The sequence below is a fragment of the Sarcophilus harrisii genome, chromosome 2 (genome assembly GCF_902635505.1).
Source record: "Sarcophilus harrisii chromosome 2, mSarHar1.11, whole genome shotgun sequence".
Classification (NCBI taxonomy): domain Eukaryota; kingdom Metazoa; phylum Chordata; class Mammalia; order Dasyuromorphia; family Dasyuridae; genus Sarcophilus; species Sarcophilus harrisii.
Window position 1 is genome coordinate 304,505,995 of NC_045427.1, and position 18,940 is coordinate 304,524,934.

At 36.7% G+C, this 18,940-nt stretch overlaps 1 protein-coding gene across 1 annotated transcript in view; it reads right to left on the reverse strand.

Annotated features, from left to right (window-relative positions):
• FLVCR2 (FLVCR heme transporter 2) overlaps positions 1–18,940 on the reverse strand; it is a 77,658-nt gene that overhangs the window by 17,372 nt on the left and 41,346 nt on the right. Inside the window, exons 2-3 of the mRNA XM_003756240.4 lie at positions 12,591–12,732; positions 8,361–8,501 (exon numbers count right to left, since the gene is read on the reverse strand). Coding sequence (XP_003756288.1) covers positions 8,361–8,501; positions 12,591–12,732 — 283 coding nt within the window. The remainder of the gene's footprint in view (positions 1–8,360; positions 8,502–12,590; positions 12,733–18,940) is intronic.

Consider the following 18,940-nt stretch of genomic DNA (forward strand, 5'->3'; position numbering starts at 1 on the left):
CCCCTCACTCCATCTCCACATCCTTGAACCCAGTGCTCAGTGCAGGGACATTATGTGAAGCAATCCCTTTCTCTCATATTTAGGCTTATGGCTAGGGAGAGGCTAAACACTAGGATTTCAATTATTCTCCTGGGACATGGCCAATCTAGGAAATTTCTTTTTCTTTGCTTGTTTAATTATTGTTAAAAAAAAAAAAAAAAACAACTATACATACTCTTTAATCCATCAATGTGTCTACAGGGTCTGTATCCCTAAGAGATCATGAAAGAGGGAAAAGGACCCACATCTATAAAAATGTTTGCAGTGGCAAGAAACTGGAATTGGAAATTGAGTGGCTGCCCATCAGTTGGGGAATGATGAACAAATCAGTATATGAATGCTATGGAAGATTATTTTTCTACAAGAAATGATAAGGGAGCACTTAGATGGAGCAGTGGATAGAAACCAGTCCTGAAATCAGGAGGACCTGAGTTCAGATCTGGTCTCAGACACTTAACACTTCCTGGCTGTGTGACCCTGGGCAAATCACTTAACCCCAATTGCCTCAGCCAAAAAAAAAAAAAAAAAAGATGAGCAAGTTGATTTTTAAAAAGCTTGGAAAAACTTACATGAATTTACACTAAGTGAAGTATGCAAAACCAAGAGAATATTGTACATAGTAATAAGATTATGAAGATTAACTCTGATGGAAAAGGCTCTTTTAAACAATGAGGTGATTCAAGGCAATTCCAAAAGACATGATTTGGAAAGTGCCGTCCATATCCAGAGAGAAAACTATGAAAACTGAATGTGGATCAAAGCATAGTATTTTCATCTTTTTCTTTTTGTTGTTGTTTGTTTACTTGTTTTTTTTTACTTTATATTTTTTTCTCTTCTGATCTAATGTTGACAAATATGGAAATATGTTTAGAAGAATTGCACATGTTTAATCTATATTGGGTTGCTTGCTGTCTTGAAGAGGGGAGGGGAAGAAAAAAAAGGGAGAAAAATTTGGAACATGAGATTTTGCAAAAGTGAATTTTGAAAACTATCTTTGTATGTATTTAGAAAAATTTAGAAAAATAAAATACTATCAATGTTTTTTCTCATGGGAGTGGGGAAAAGATAGAAATTAAAAAAGATAAATGCTTGTAATTGAAAAAAAATATTCAAAAAAGAAAAAGATTTTCACCTGGGTTTACAGGGATTATTATTATTACTGTGCTTCTGCTCTGCCAATTTTCTTCTTAGAAATTCAAACAGCAGGACCAATTCCAAGAGACTTTCTCTAATTCCAAGAGAGCATTTGCATTAAGAATGATTGGCTCATATTTAAATATAAAGTACGCCTCCTTAAATTATGGACAACTACCTGGTGCAGGGGTTAGAGAGCTAGATGTGAAATTGGGAAGATGTATTTTCCTGAGTTCAAATCTGATCTCAGACACCAGCTTGGTGATGGTGGGCAAGTCAATTAATCCTGTTTGCCTCACTTTCCTCATCTGTAAAATGTGCTGGAGAAGGAAATGGCAAACTACTATAGCATCTTTACTGAGGAATACAAGAGTCAGATGTGACTACCTCAGGAAATCCAAGCCTTCAGGAACTGTATTAGTTGAAATTCCTGGCAACTCTGAGTCTGGCATTCTGTAATCCCACGAAATTAACTTTCCAGTAGAAAGAATATTTCATCACCAAAAATGTATTATATTGACTGTTTGGATCAATCAGTCCCAAATCTGTTACATTTAAATACAAATCCTGCCCATGATTTAAGGGAGTCCACTCTATATTTAAACATGAGCCAATAATTCTTAACTCTAATACTCTCTTGGAATTAGAGAAGGTCTGGCTTAGTTTGAATTTTCTAAGAAGAAAATTGGCAGAGCAGGAGCAATAGTAAATAATCACTGTTAGTCCACATGAAAATTGTTTATATATATATATATATATATATATATATATATATATATATAATTTTTTTTCAATTTTTCATTGAGATTAGCAAAAATGCAATTTTCTAGATTCCTCCAATGGGTAAAATGATAGATAAGACCGTTTGCCTACAGCAACAGTGAAGGAGATAGAAGAGAAATGGGCTTCTTCAGACTAGAATGTGTATAGTAGAAGTATAAAGCATTGATTGACCCTGAGGTTTATGGAATAAAGAAATGCATTGTTTTCAGTCTTCAATATTGGCTTAAACTAAAGAGAAAGTTGAAAATGCAAAGAAGTTACCCTAGAAGAGGAGAGACCTATGCCCAATACCAATATGGATTCATATGACTTTTTTCTTCCAAGTATCGTTCAAAGTGAGCCTCATAGCCCTGAAGCAGATTTTATTATCATTCTGTTTTGGAAGGGAAAAGAGTTTTCATAGAGATCAATGAATTATTCAAGAATATATTCTGAAGAAGAGCCAAAACTCAAACTCAAACTATGGCCAATGTAAATTTCTCCATCTAGTATTCAAGACTTTCTATGAATTGATTTCTTCTGTCCTTAGGTCCCCTACATTCCTACCACTCCCACATCCAGTAAATATTCTCTAGAAATATGGTACCTGGTTCTCTTTTTTCAGGAGAAGAAAATGCAGAAGGAACCACATTTACACACACAAACACACACACACACACACACACACACACACACACACCAGATTGAGTAGAGTAAAAGTGTACTGGTGTATGCTTGAGATTTTTTGAGTTATTTAATTTTAGGAGAGCAAGGCCATAATTTGGATAGTTATCACCACCACCCCTCCCTCAGGAGATCAATTAGGATAAGTATTTGATTTGTTTGGGCCTGGGATTTCATTGGGTGCAGGGGAAATTTTCACCAAAGAAATTCCCCTTCTCCCCAGATGCAAATCAGTAACTTATTTGTAATTGAAAGACTTGATCTTTTAATTGTCTGGGGTATTGAGAGGTGGCTGATAACATCAAAGGTATATAAACTATGGATATTGGAGATAAAACTTGAATCCAGGTCTTCTGACTCCAAGACCACTTTCTACATCACACTGCCTAAAATACAAATCAAAAATAAGACCACTTTTCATAGAAAACCAACCTGGTATAACTATATGTTCAATTCAGGAGTTTTTCAAACTGTCCTACTATGTATATAGTAGAGACCAAAAGAAAGAAAGATAATAAATAATAATATTAGCTAACATTTGTATATGTGCTTTAAGGTTTACTGTATGCTCTTATAAACACTGTTTCATTTGATTCTCACAACACTCTTAGGTAGGTACTATTTTTATCCCTATCTTACAACAGAGGGAATTGAGGCTAAATGTAATTATCTGAAAGGAAGAGAAAAATCAATGGGAGTGGCTACCAGAAGGGGTAACCCAACATTATTTACCCCAAGTAAGAATAACTCCAAATCAAGAAAGGGAACTAATGAAATAGGCTGTAAAGTCTGATTAAAATTAAAAAAGAGCAACATGAAGTAAACAAAAGTCAAAATCAAAAAAACCTTAACAGGTGGAGTTCCACAACCTCTCAATCCCAAAATCCAATCATAAGGGCAGGAAATAGGTCTCATTCCAAAATACAGAGCAAGCCCTTAGTCTTTCATCATTAACTCTAGTCAACTGACCCAGTACATTATAGGCACTTAATAAATTTCTGTTGGATTGGAATACCTTATTTGAACTCTGGTCTCCTAATGGTGGTCTACTATTAAGTCTAACCCTCAGTCTACTTCACTATACTCAACACTTTCATGAGGCAGAATGGTACAAGAATTATATTTCCATTTTATACATAGGAAACTGGCATTCAAAGGTGATTTGCCCAGAATCACATAGAGCCAGAGCCAGAACACAAATCCAGGTCTCATCTCTTGAAATTTGTGCTCTTTGTACTACTGTGGGTCTAGAGGAGAATACATTACCATGGCCACAGAGCCTTGTCCCTACAGAGGAATCCTCCTGCTTATCAGATGTAAATCAACAAGAGGATTAGTTGCCTACAGGCAAAAGGCTAAACCTGACCAATCTTCAGATTCCTTATTACGAACCACCCCTCACACCCTTTTCCCTCCTCTCTCCTTCAGTCCCCACCCTTGCCCTGGGCTGATCTAACTCCTATGATTTAATTGGGGGCCTTAAGGATAAAATACCAGTAAATACTTTCCATAATTTCAGAAATTTAAATGTAAAGGTAATGAGCTGGAGGTATTTCAGTAAGGAGAAAAGAAGGAGAGCTAGGAAACAAGCATGTGCCAGGCAGGACAGTCTGGATATTGCAGTGCAGAGAGTGCTGGGTCTGGAGTCAGAAAGATGATGATCATCTCCCTGCGTTCAAATTTGACCTCAGACATTTACTTAATATGAGACTAAACAAATCACTTTACTTTGCTGCCTCAATTTCCTCATCTGTAAAATAATCTAGAGAAGGAAGTAACAAACTACTCTAATATCTTTGCCAAGAAAACCCTAAATGGGGCCAAGAAGAGTCAGACATGACTGAAAATGACTGAAGAGAAAAAAAAAAAAAAAACAGAAATGGGCCAGACACTGTGCTAAGCTATGAGGTAGGTGCTATTATGATTTCCATTTTACAGTTGAGGAAATTGAGGCAGACAAAAGTTAAGTGACAGGGGTCATAAAACTTGTAAGGATCAAATTAAAACTCAGCCTCCTTGCTCAGTGCTCTATCTACTATACCACCTGCATAGAGGAGTTGAGGTGATTCTTTGTTGAAGATTTTGTAGAGGGAGTTCACTTATATAGTCATCTTTGGACTAAATGGTCTTTAAAAAGATTTGGATTCTGTAATTATTGTCCTATTGTGGCCTTGTTAAGCTCATATTTACTTCCTGTTTAATAGCTTAAGCAGATAAACGGGAAGATTCCAAGGTGCAGGATTAAAGATAACTAGACAGCATTCTGCCAGATGAAAGATAGCCAGCAATCTAAGCTTCCAAAAATAGAGAAGGGCTTTTCTTTTGCCTCCCAGAGATGAATCCCTCTGTGATCAATGGCAAACTTTCTCCTAGAATATCTAGAATATCACTTTTTTGCTTTTATAGCTTCAATGTCCTGACCCTACTACTTCTACTACACCCTTGAAGAGAATGACCTCTTAGACCTCTTAGAGAATGAAACTTGTACCTAGTCACTATTGTGTCATTCATCATATTTTTAAAATAAAGTATTTATTAAGCGCTCATCTGCACATGACAATCTGTAATCCCAATGTGGACTTCAGCCTAGCTTTTGTATCAGGCTAGAGGACTGCTGTGATTCTCCAAGTTCAATGTACCAAAGGTATTTTTATTTAGTTAGTATTTAACTGATGAAAAGGTTTACTCCCTTTTTCTTTCTTTCTTTTTTTTTTTTCTTTTTTGAGGGAATTGGGATTAAGTGACTTGCTCAGGGTCACACAGGCAGTGTTAAGTGTCTGAGATCATATTTGAACTCAGGCCTTCCTGAATCCATGGTTGGTGCTCTATCCACTGTGCCATCTAGCTGCCCCTTCCCTTTCTATTTTTTAAAGTTCTGTAACAGGCAGCTAGCTATCTCCAGAAATACTTCACATTCTATCCTGGAAAGGAAAAAGTCCTCGCTAAAACATTCATGATCATCCAGTCCAATGCTACTTTAATTAAGCATCTGCTATGGATAAGACACAAGAGGTAGGCACTGAGTGTTCCAAAACAAACAAATAGATGTTTTCTACCCTAAAGAAAATTAGGGTAGAAATTTAAAAGGAATTTTAAATTCCTAAATTTAAAAGGAAATTACCTTCCTTTTAAATTTAGGGAAATTACCCTCTCAAGAATGAAGAGTAGATGAGGGATATGAGGTGTCAATGAATAAGCATATACCTGAAAATGGGAGAGCAATTATACTAACAAGTAGGGGGTTTAGGAAAGTCCTTCCATAATCCAGTAGGCAAGTAATAGGTCAGAAATAACTAAAAATATAAGCAATATAAGCTGACAATAGCCATAGCAAGAATAGAAATAAAGTCTTAAATTAGGTAAGGGATGAAATAAGCATTTATGATTGTTATTGTTCAGTTGTTTAGCATTTCTTTGTGACCCTATTTTGGGTTTTTTTGGCAGAGATACTGGAGTGGTTTGCCATTTCCCTCTCCAGCTCACTTTACTGATAAGGAAACTGAGGCAAGCAGAGTGAAGTGACTTGCCTAGGGTCACACAGCTAGTAAGTATCCAAGATCATATTTGAACTCAGGAAGATAAGACTTCATTTCTCTAGGCTTGGCCCTCTATCCACCTGACTGCCACCTAGCTGTCAATAATTTATTAAGTACCTTTTATGTGCCAGTCACTGTACTAAATATTTTGTAAATTTTATCTTACAACAGCTCTGCAAGGTAGATGCTTTTCCCCCTTTTATAGCTGAGAAAACTGCTAGTAAATGCCTAAGGTTGGACTTGAATTCAGATCTCTCTGTCCCCAAGCCCCAAGCACTAGTTACTGCTTCACCTAGCTGCCCCAAAGAGTTAGTAGAGTGTGAAACTAAGTAACCCAAAGCCTTATTTTTAATCACCAATCATCAAAGGAGCCATGCATCTTTTATTCCTGTACAAAGAGTTGAACCCTCAAAAAGTCATCGGCTATACCTGAGCTCAGAGGTATAGACCAATTGTTGCTGCTATAGATATAATAAAATAGAAAGGACTCGGGGTGGGGGTGGGATGGAGTAAGAATGTCAATATTGTCATTCTCATCAAAATGAGGTAACTTCTAAAAAGCATTTTTTAAATCTGAGAACACTAAATAAATGTCAGCTAGGGGAGGTGGGGGAGAAGTAGGGGTAAAGAGTTTGGATCTATAAATGTATAGTTTGAGGGAACTCCCTCCATGGAAACTCCCTCCAATGGTTCTTTTCTCATCTATAACAGTCTTAGCTAGTCTCACTTAAAGATTTGACCATGGTTATTCAGCCATGTATCCAGCAACAGGTTTTCCTGACTCTCTATCCTATGCCCTGTTGTCTCTATAGCTATTACTATTACTGAGGAGACTAAGTAGTGGTTAGAAGAGGAAAAATAGGAGACTGAAGCATCACAAAAACCTAGAAAGAAGAAAGTGTCAAGGAGAAGAGGTGATCAACAATATGAGAAGAAAAGGGTATTGGATCTGGCACTTAAGAGATCATTGAGAATTTTAGAGAGAGAGTTTGACTGAATGATAAAGTAGGAAGTCAAACATTGGAGAGAAAGAAGAACAAGAGGAAAGTTAAGGAAAGAAGTGGCCTTTAGAAGTTTGGGAGAGGGGGGAGGGAAAGATCAAAGGAGGATTTTTTTGAGAATGGGAGAGACATGGGTGTGGTAGTAGACAATAGGGAAGTAGCCAGTAGACAGGAGGAGAATGAACATAAGTGAGAGAGGGGGATGATAGAAAAGGAAATCTGTTGGATGAGGCAGGATGGAATGGGATCACTCACACAAGAGGAAGGGTTTGTCTTGTTAAGCAGTAGGGCCACTTCATTGTGCAAGACAAGAATGAAGGAGGAGATAGTGGTAAAAGGCATTTGAGTGTTTAATAGGAGACAAGAGGTAGCTCTCAAAAAATGGCCTCAATTTTTTGAGTAAAATATGAAGGAAAGTTCTAAGCTGAGAGTTCTAACTCCTTCTAAGGAGAGATGTTTGAGGAGGAACGAAAAAGTTTGGAAGAACCTCTGTAGTGAGTTGGACAATGAGTTAATTAGGGAGGTATAGAAGCAATGAAGGCCCAGTTGAGATTAGGTAACACAAATCTATGAGAGAACCAGTTAAATTAGTTTTTTCTACCTTCATGTGTGTAGCAGGGAAGGCAGTGAGTCATGGGAGTACTCTCAGCATGGGGCTTATCAGGGCACAAGGAACATACTGACAATATGATAAGGGGGCGAGGGACTCTAGCAAAGACGTAATAGAGTTGAACTAGCTCACCAAGAGATCAGGATGAGGAAGGGGGAAAGGAGGAAAATATTGCTCATGCAGAGGTGATAAGAACTGAGAGATGTAGCAGTTACGTGGTAATGGCGTAGTCAAAGGTCAGGTTTTAGTACAGGAAGCAAAGGGAAAAAAAGACAGAGAGATTGGATAAGGGAATTTCAGAGTATGTGACCAGGGAGGCTGTGCACTGGTACCTGATGGCAAGGACATCTTTGTATGAGGTGGAATAGAGGAGAACATCATAGAAAATAAGTAGTTTGAGGCAATGTGAGGTTGGTATATTTGAAGGAGGATCCTTAGTGCAAAGGCAGGAGTTGGGAATGAGAGAAATATTGTGACCCATGTATTTCATTCCTTGAGGAAGAAGGGGAAGGGACCTGGAGGTTCACTGACAACAACTAGCAGGAGTTTGATTGGGTAGAAAATATCAATTGCATGATTGTCTTTAAACCTTACCATAGCTAATGAAGAGTAGCACAAAATTTGAGTTCTTTATCAGCCGGGCAATGGATTCAAAATAAGAAGCTCTCTGTGTTTCCATCGTATAGCTCAAGTGCTGGGCTTGGCTTGGAGGATATTTGGGCTTTTCCTTGAATACTTGGGGAAAAAAGAAGAAAGATATGAACAAGTTAGTAACCTACATATAATATTCAGCAGCTATAAATTAAAAACAAGCTCTTTAGCTTAATATTTATGACCCTCCACACTCTATCCTCCAAGTTATCTTATGTTGTCTTATTTCATCCTACTCTTTTTCACTCTCTATATACATTCTTACCAGCAAGGACCACCTACTTCCTAATCATGTCCTAAACTTTTCCCCTTATACCTATATTCTCTCTTATCTCTGATTATTAAAATCCATCCTTTTTTTTTTTAAATTCAAGTACCACTCTACATGAAACTATCCCTGATGATTTTCTTAATAGAAAGCCACTTACCTCTTATCAAGTATTCTTATAGGACTTTAGCTCTCTATTTCAGCCTTATACCTTATATGATACTTGTATGTATGCATGTCATGCTTTCCTCAGAAGATTATAAGTTCCTATAGGGCAAAGACTATGTCATTTTCAACTTTCATACTCTCAAAGTCCAACACAGTATATTACATGTAATATTGACTTAACAAATATCTGATTTACTTAATAAATTTATTCATTTAAATATAGTTTATTATTTATATATATTTATATTTATATATTGATTGATCCAGGAAGAAAATTGATTCCTCAAAGGCACACCATTTTGTGAAAGCTGAAACTGGCACACTAACAAGAGTTGCCTCATCTAAAGAACAGAATGAACATAAAGTTTAATTCTGGAAAGATTCCCAATAGCCTATTCCCTGTAGCTCCTTCTCATTGTTTTTGGCATAAGAAATGTTCTCTATAGTTAATTATTCATCAAAGTTTACAAAAGGGCATGATCCCTCAAGTATGGATGCAACAGTTTGGAGAACTGAGAATCCCAATAATAACCAATGAAATAACACAGCAGAAACCCATGAGGAAATTGCAAAATTCCAAAACTAAAATGTATAATGATAATAACCACAGCAAAATACATTTATACAACACTCTAAGGTATGCAAAGTGTTTTTCAAGTATTTTCTCATTTTATCACCACAATTTCCCTGTGTAGTAGATGCTATTATCTTCCCTATTTTGCAGATTAGGAAACTGAGGTACACTGAGGTTAAAGTGACTTTCCCCAGGATCATAACTTGTAAGAATCTCAGGCAGGATTTAATTCAGGTTTTCCTGACTCACAGTCTAGCACTCTAACCACTGTACAACCTATGTAAGAACAAGGAAAATAAAAAGCAAGAGTACTTGACATTAGTCAAGTTGATTTTAAACACATATTTCATAAAGGGTCTGAAAGGAATTTTAATGAAGAATGTAAATGCTCATCTTCTGACACAAAAGGATGGGGGTGAATACAAGACAATTCAGCATCTATTTCTTCCTTCTTCAGCCCAACCATTCCTGCAATTTTTTAACTATTCTAGTCCCTGTACCGTTCACATCTCCAAAGCTTATTTCTAGCACTCCTTGATGTGTAATTTCCCTCTCTAAAAGGTAAACTCCTCAAAGATTGGCACTGCCCCATTGTTTAGCACTAGCTAGGTCTATCTTATCTATCTAATCTCTACCACTCTTCCTTCACTCCACTAACCAAAACAGTGGCACACTGACTGAACTTATTAATCAGGTCTAGCTATTCAATCCAGTCAAGCCACAAATAATCTAATTTGCTTTTTTAAAAAGTCAGAAGTTGTTTGGCTTAATTTATTCAGTGAAAATGTAATATTTTTGTGGTATAAACAATTTAAATGTAATTCTTCTCAATCAAAATCATTAACATCCCTTCCTCTCAACCCCTATGTATAGGCCTGAATTATCTCTAAAGTTTATCTGGAGTAAGAGGAAACCCTGGAAAACAATAATGTCCTCTCTTTTAGAAGATCAGAGCAGACCTTTCACCCAGAAAATACTCAGAAATCCTGACTTCAAAGTTCAAGCTGCTCACTCTCCAGGAAAAGTCTCAGCTAACTTTCCACCCACCCAAGCATTGTATGATCCAACACACTTCCCCTTTGAGTATAGGAATGAATACAGGGCAAGATGACATCTCTCTATAAGATCAAGGAGCAATAAGTTTTCAGGGATTACAAATCAAGCAGCCCTTTTTGTAGTGGTAAGGAACTGGAAACTGAGTGAATGCCCATCAATTGGAGAATGGCTGAATAAGTTATGGTATATGAATATAATGGAATATTATTATTCTATAGAAACTATCAGCAGGATGATTTCAGAGAGGCCTGGAGGCTTACATGAACTAATGCTGAGTGAAGTGAGTAGAACCAAGAGGACATTGATCCCAGTAACAACAAGATTATACAATGATCTGTTTAACATGTATGAGACTGCCTGCCATCTAGGGGAGGGGGTGGAGGGAAGGAAGAGAAAAGTTAGAACAGAAGGTTTTACAATTGTCAATGCTGAAAAATTATCCATGCACATGTTCTGTCAATAAAAAGCTATAATAATAATAATAATAAAAGATTATACAATGATCAGTTCTGATGAACGTGGCTTTTTTCAACAATGAATTGATTCAGGCCAGTTCTAATAGATTTGTGATACAGAGAGCCATCTGCAACCAGAAAGAGGACCGTGGAGACTGAATGTAGATCACAATGTAGTATCTTCACTTTTGTTGTTGTTGTTGTTGTTTGCTTGTTGCTTCTTTCTTTCTCATTCCCCACCCCCCTCCCCCTTTTTGATCTGATTTTTTTTGGGCAGAATTATAAATATGGAAACATGTTTAGAAGAATTGTAAATGTTTAACCTATATTGGATTACTTGCTATCTAGGGGAGGAGGGGAAGAGGAAAGGAAAGAGAAAAATTTGGAACACAAGATTTTGCAAAGGTGAATGTTGAAAACTATCTTTGCATGTATTTTGAAAATAGAAAGCTATTATAAAAGAAAAAGAGATTACAAATCAGAATGCTGTTTAGATTTCTAAACTCTTTATTTAACCATTTTCACCAGCACTTGGTAAAAAACAAACAAAACGAAAGAAAAACCCAGAAAAGTCAGTAATTGTTGACAACTGCTGTCTACTGAAAATGTCACAATGTGAAAACAACTTCCTGGAAATTTGACATTGATAATCTGGCACTTGCTTTTTTTGCCCCAATTTTGCTTTCCATTGACCAAATGAAAATAGGCACAGTCACCAATTTGTGAACAGATTACTGTGAACAACCACAGGGGTTCACTAGCTCAGAAGGATCTCTTTCTCCTCCTCCAGTCCCCAAAATATCCATCAAGCCACAAGTTTGACATCTCTTACCTGGATAACCTCTCAAGTTCCCTTTAAGTTTTGATCTATTATCATCCTATGAAATAAAATTTTCTTGCCATCAGAACTTCTTAAATCTGTCCCACTGCCAAAGATTCCACTGACATTCAAGAAAGACTCATTTATAAGAACAGAATTTATATGAAACGATCATTAGTAGGAGCCTAAAGTCTGTGACCCAAATCCTAATATCATAAGCACTTATTAAGATTTATTATTATTATTTTAATTATTATAATTTATTATTATTATTAATAATATGCAAGACCAAACCAATGCTTCTAAACTTAATGCTAATAAGAATGGAAGGATTATTTTCCATTCCAAAGGGAAATTGAGACAAAATTGAAGTAAGAAGACAGATACCATTCCCCAGCAAACCATTCTAGTATTTCACATTATTAATCAAACAGGGCCTTTGATTTTATTTTTTCAAATATATCCAAAGATAGTTTTCAATATTCACCTTTGTAAAACCTTGTGTTCCAAATTTTTCTTCCTCCCTCCTCTCACCCCATCCTGATAGAGAGCAAGTAATCCAATATAGGTTAAACAAATAGGGCTTCTGAGTCTTAAGGTCAAGTCCACACTATTCCTGGAATATAGCAGATGCTTAAGAAATGCTTGTGGACTATTCTGGGCTGTTGTCATCTTGCTATCAATGCTTCCTCAGTAAAGTGAGCAATCTCTTCCAAGAGGATCTGAGAGCCAGGCTGTGACACTAAGCTCACAACACTCCCTATGGACAGTTCCACACCTCTCAGATGGTCTTTTGGACCAACTCCTGCTACATTAGTCCTCATATACTTACTGAAGATGACCAGGATGAAGAGCAGGGAGGCCACCGCTCCAGTCATGTAGAACATAATGCTGATGTGGTAGGCAAGTTCTTCCCGGTCCTCAATGTTGGGTACCAAAAGAGGAGGAATCAAGAATCCTACGGCAATACCGACCTGTAAAGAGATCATATCACTCTCATTAACAGTGATTAGAAGACAATTAAATTATGTGGCAAGATGTTAATACTTTGTAAAAGTTTGTTTTTTACAAACTTTTAAAAAGCTTATTTAAGTTAGTAAGAATTAAAGAAAAAATCATTTGAAAATGAAATGTAAGTAAAAACTAGGAAAGGGTAGCTATCTCACTCAAGTCCATCACTCTTTCAGAAAGGAAGCTGTAGTTTGAACTATATAGTAATAATAATTGCCAACATTATATATATATATTATATATATACATATATACACAGAGAGAGAGAGAGAGAGAGAAAACACATTTTCTAAGGGCTAGCTACTGTGCTAAGTGCTTTACAATTATTTTTTCATTTGATCTTCACAAAAATTCTTCCAGGTAGGCACACTTAACCCATTTTACAGATGAGAAAACTGAAGCAAAAAGAGGTTAAATGACTTGTCCAACATCACACAGTTCATAAGTTTCTGAGGTCACATGTGAATTAACTACAAGCCTGGCATTCTATCCACTGTATCATCTTTATAGCAATCACATAGTTCCTGTGTCCTTATTTCTAAGTAAGGATAAAGTGATGCTAAGTTTTATTTATGCTACCTAAACCTTGATTTTTTTTCTTTTTCTAAACCTTGATTTTTATTAACATTAGTGATTACTATTTTCATAATAATTCATATCATTTATTATAAGTATTAATTAAACAACTGCAAAGAGATCTCCATTTATGTCAATCGTAGATGGCATGAGGTGGCTTACCCTGGGTCCTTGAAGCATCTGAGGGGCTATCAGGAAAGAATAAAGCTGTTTTCTAAGTGTCTTAAAGAATACAAGTTAAGACCCCAAACTGGTGAAAACTAATTCCACTGCCTGAAGGAAAAAAGCAAGAACTAGTACTTAAATAGAAAACAATTTTAGGATTATAAATTTAAGCTTGAAAGTACCTAATAGATCATCTACTCAAACCCTCTCATTTCATAGATGAGAAAACTGAGACCCAAAGGCTGAATAACTCACCTAAGTTCATACAGGAAATAAGTGGGAGAGCTAGTATTCAAATCCCAACTCACCTGACACCAAACCCACCTTCTTTCCAACATACCCTATTGTCTCCATCAACTACAACCCACCTCCGGCTCACATTTACTAATGTACAACATATACTTGCAAACAAACACAGACACTCACAGTGACAACATCCTTTTCTTCTTAATGGGGTAGGCCTCTAGTATGGTCTCCATATGGGCTAAGACTTTTCAGTGTTTCCTACAATCATAATCATCTTGATTCAGACACATAAAACCAAAATGGAAACTAATTTTAAACCTTTCTGTACAAACAGTTGAAGGTTATTGATGACTTTGGGGCAGAAACCAGGAAGTAGGACTGAAGCAGGCTTCCAAATCCCAATAGTAGAAATAAATAATAGATTCTTTGTTCTAGTGGTTTACTTTGCCTTTAAGGACCTCAGGAGCATTTGGAGATAGGATGAATTTCTAGTCTCTTAAAGGACATGCTGTCCTTTTCTTTTTGGGCAACTACATCAAAACTTGACAGTGATATGATGTGGCGTGATGGACCACATATCAGAATTCAAAGGTAGTTTTTGGCTACTATGTGCTTATGAGAGGCAAGAAATGGAAGAAGAATGAGGAAGACCTAGGTTTCAAGTCTTAACTATGAAAGACACATTTCTTGGAGCCTGGATAAGTCACAACCTCACAACCTCTCAAGGTGACCAAGGTAACTCTCTATTGTCTAGAAATGGCAAAGCACATGCCAATTTTCATTGGTAAAAGGTGTTTTTTTTAATTAGAAGTCCCCCATACTAATGAAATCATGTTTTATTCCTTCTTCTCCTTACCCCTATCCCCGAAAATGGTGACAAAAATCTCTTCATTGCTGTGTGTGAGACATCTCTGATTGAGGTTTCCATAAAAATCAATAATGCCAATTATCATTGCTAGATGTAAATCAGGGGGATGCTATAGATATCACTTATCTAGATTTTGTTAAAACATTGGTCAATTTCTTTTAATCTATCAATTCACTTCCAACTAGGAGTGTTTGGGGACAAATTCTTACCATGGAGTGCTGACTGTTAAATGTTACAAAACAGGGATTTATTTATTATTTTTTTTCCATTTCAGAAAGTAATGAAGAAAATATTAATCCAGATTAACATATACACCAACACACACACAGACACACACACACCTTTGGTTTGTTTAAATATTTACGAACATGCCATTGCTTCCAATTCTGATTATCTCAAATTAGTTTCCATAATCTGGAGAAATTACTTTCTGTGCCTTCTGCTTATCAATAGGGGTAGTTTCAGACACTGAATTTGTATTCTCAACATCTACTACATAAGTAGCTTGTTAAGTATTTGACTGATTTGATGTAAACTGTGTCGAAACCCTAAAAACTCAACCCCTCCCAACCTTTGGGAGGGGCCTCCCACGCCTATTCATAGAGGAAACTCCCAGATGGTAATCTCCACCTACAATTCAATTGGAGATCTTCAACTGGGCAATAATCAACACCCTTTATTGAGTTGAAAATTAGTCCTTCATATTCATCTGTAGGTCTGTTCCCTAGCTCTGGGGCACAAAAACCCAATATAATCAAAGGTTAAAACTCCAAACTTTTGCTAAAAATCCTTTTAGGATTTAGCCCACTGAGGAAGTTATTTCTCAGTGTAATAACCCCATTTTTGCCACAAGCCTTGCCTTTTGGGATTATGAATTCTTTTGCAAAGCCTGTGACACTGGCCAAGGGACCCCATAGCTGTCTGGGTATTTCTCACCCTCATTTCTCACACCTGTTGAGGTCTACATTTGGGGTACCTAAATGAAATTAGGGTTTAGTTAAGGTCTAGTGGCAGGTTTGGGGTACAGGTTGTCACACAGAGTTCCCCTGCAACCCCCTTAGATTCGGCGCAAGGATACGCATATATGAGGTCTAGTAGCAGCGCGGAATTCTCAATAAAAGCATTTATTGGCCCGAGAGCTAGATTAATAAAAGAGGTTTATTACTGAGTTTAGAAGTAGGAGATAGGTGAAGGTTAAGGAGGGCACTGGACAGAGGGTCCGGTGGGTGTGTGCCTTTTAAATGGGAGACTTAGCTCAAGGGGCTTTGGGGTGTAGCCCCAAAGTTGGCTCAGATCCGGGTGGGGCTGGGGCAGGTCCAGATCTTCTATTGGAATTCAAAGAGACCAGGATTTGTGAGTCAAAGGGTAATTTACATTAGCTAGGGGGGTTGGGAATCAAAGATTGGAATCTTTCCTGCATCAGAAACACCCTCTCTGGACTGAGCTGTTACCTGTTTCTGAGCTAAAAGAGAAAGGGGAAGTTCTTTGGACCCAGGTGCCAATTATTGAAAACCACATTTGACTTGGCTGAACATACTAATTTTACACCATCATCCATCAACATCTGAGTGAAGATAGCACAGTCTCTGCTGAAAAGAACTTAAAATCTTTTCAGTGAGGGGGAAGGAGGATAGCTTCATTATTTATAATTTTTTTTTATAAAAAAAAAAGATAAATAGAGCCTCAATTACTCTCATTTTCAATTTTCCACTTTATTTTTTGCATTTGCTATAAATTATAAATAGGAGAAACTAGGTACAAGGTTTAAATGTTAAAGTCCATGTGTGTCTTCAAATAAATTTTATGGTTACTGATTTTTTTTTTTTTCGGATTCTAGTAACACATGGGTGCATGTCAGGAAGACATGAACAGAATCAATATTTGTAAAAGTGTATCCCTTGATATTTAGGCCCCATCTACATGGAGGACAGAAAAGATTAAGATCAGTTTATCCAGAAGGGGATCCTATTCTCCAGGAGAGGAGTCTCCAAAGTGAGAGCTGTGGAACAATCCTAAGGAAATCATGATCCCAAGGGATGTTGATAAAACTGAGCAGAAGGTAGCCATACTGCTACTCACTACTCTCTCCTTATTTCCACTCAGTTGCTTTCGTTATGAACTATTCTGACTTTTCCCAATGACCCTAAGCTGGCCATCTTCCCCTTTTTTTATGTATTACCTTGTCCCATTAGGATGTAGGCTTCTTGAGGTCAGGGAATATCTTTTTTATATTCTTATGACACACAGTAGATTGTTAGTTGATAGTGGACTTAATGCTTACAAAATTATGCCAGTCTTCTATTCTAGCCCTTCTACCTCTGCACTCCTAAAGTTGCATTGGGTGCAACTCCTCAGGGTGATTATAATCTAATTAGCATTCTATATTATATTATATATTGTAATATAATATATATTATATTATAATCTAATTAACACCCTGCCCCCTCCCAATAAACACACACACGTATATATTTCATTTTTTGGTAGTCAAATGTGACCAGCATCAAATGAATAAGCATGACTGGGCTGCAATTAAAATATTTTCCCCCAAAACTCAATTTCAGCTCCTCAATTTCCATTAAAGTTACCATTATCCATCTGGTCTCCCAAGTTTCCAATTTCCAAGTTTCATTCTTGATGCCTCATTCAACTAAAACTTCTCCCTTAAAAGTTACCAGTGATCTCTTCTTTGACAAATATAATGGTCTTTTCTTATTTCTTATCTTTCCTTACCTTTGCAACCTTTAATACTGATGTAAGATTAGCCTTTCTACTCTCTCTTTCTTAAATAATTTCTCTTACCTATATTTTTATGACACTGCTCCCATTTTCCTTGACCTCCCCTCCCCCCCCTTTCCTTTTTGATAACTGTTCTTTGTCTGCTAACATTTGATGGTCTCATCATATCTCATGGGTGCAATTATCATCTCTGTGTGAATAGTTCCCAGATCTAGTAGGACTAGCTACTATTTTTCCTGAATTCCATTCCCACACCACCAACTCCCTAATAGACATTTCCAGTTGGATCTTCCACAGGCATCTCAAACTTAACATGTTCAAAACAGCATTCATTAATATTTCCCCCCCAAAAAAAATTAACCTCCCTTTTCTGAACTTCCCTATTTCTGCTCAGGGAACAACATTATCTTTCCCATCATCCAATTTCACAATATTGGTATTATCCTAGATTTCTCACTTTCATTTATTCCACATTTCTAATTCAATGTCAAGTCTTGCCATATCCATGTTTCTCACATCTGTCTCCTCTCCATCCACAAAACCAGTACCCTAATTCAGTACCATTGATCACATCCTGTTTAGACTATTATAATAACCTCCTAATTGGTCTCCCAGACTTAAGTCCTTTCCTCTTGAAACCATCTTCCAAAGAGTGCCAAAGTTATTTCCCTAAAGTACAGGTCAGATGATGTTACTTCCCTACTCAATATGTTCAATAAACTCTAGGATAAAATGCAATATCATACTTAGTTTGTCCCCTTTATCCCCGAGGCAATCAGGATTAAGTGACTTGCTCAGAGACACACAGGACAGGCAGAGAAAAAAGAAGTTATATAGCTTATAATCACATACGGAGAAATAAGAGAGCCTGGATGTTTATTCCAGCTCTGCTTCTGGCTGGTTTTTAGTGGTTTTAAGAAAATCACTTCATCACTCTGAGTTCATCTGAGTTCTAAGATTCTGTTATTGTAGCTGCTGTCATTCAGTTTTGTTTCAGTCAGGTTCGATTCTTCATGACCCCATTTGAGGTTTTCTTGGCAAAGACACTGGAGTGGTTTGCTATTTCCTAAGATAGTTCCTATGAACCCTTTCATAGAAGAGGTTAATTTTTTAAATTTTTTAAAACAAGGGCAAGGTCATGTTTTCTATTTTAAACTGAAGGTCAGGACATTGAATGGAAAATAATCTCTCAAACCTTTGCAATTTAAAATTTGTGTTATTTCCATGAAAATAAAATGACTTAAAGATAACAATGATCACACAAGAGAAAGTTCAAAGGTCACAATGGAATCCAAAGTTTGCAACTGAAAAAAAAAGCCTTTGAGAACATCTAATCTAACTCCCTCTTTTTTTTTTTTTTTTTTTTTTTTTAAATAAATTAAGAACTAGAGGCCCAGAGAACTGAAGTGACTTCTCCCTATTAGAATTCTGGGCCCTTGCCTTACAAAGCATCATTTTTTCCATTATATAGATGCACTCCACCGTCAGGTATCACTGAGATACTCTTAATATGATCTTCATGGCAACAGAACCCTGGAGGTATTCATCCAGTCCACAACCTTAAAATTTTGAGACAT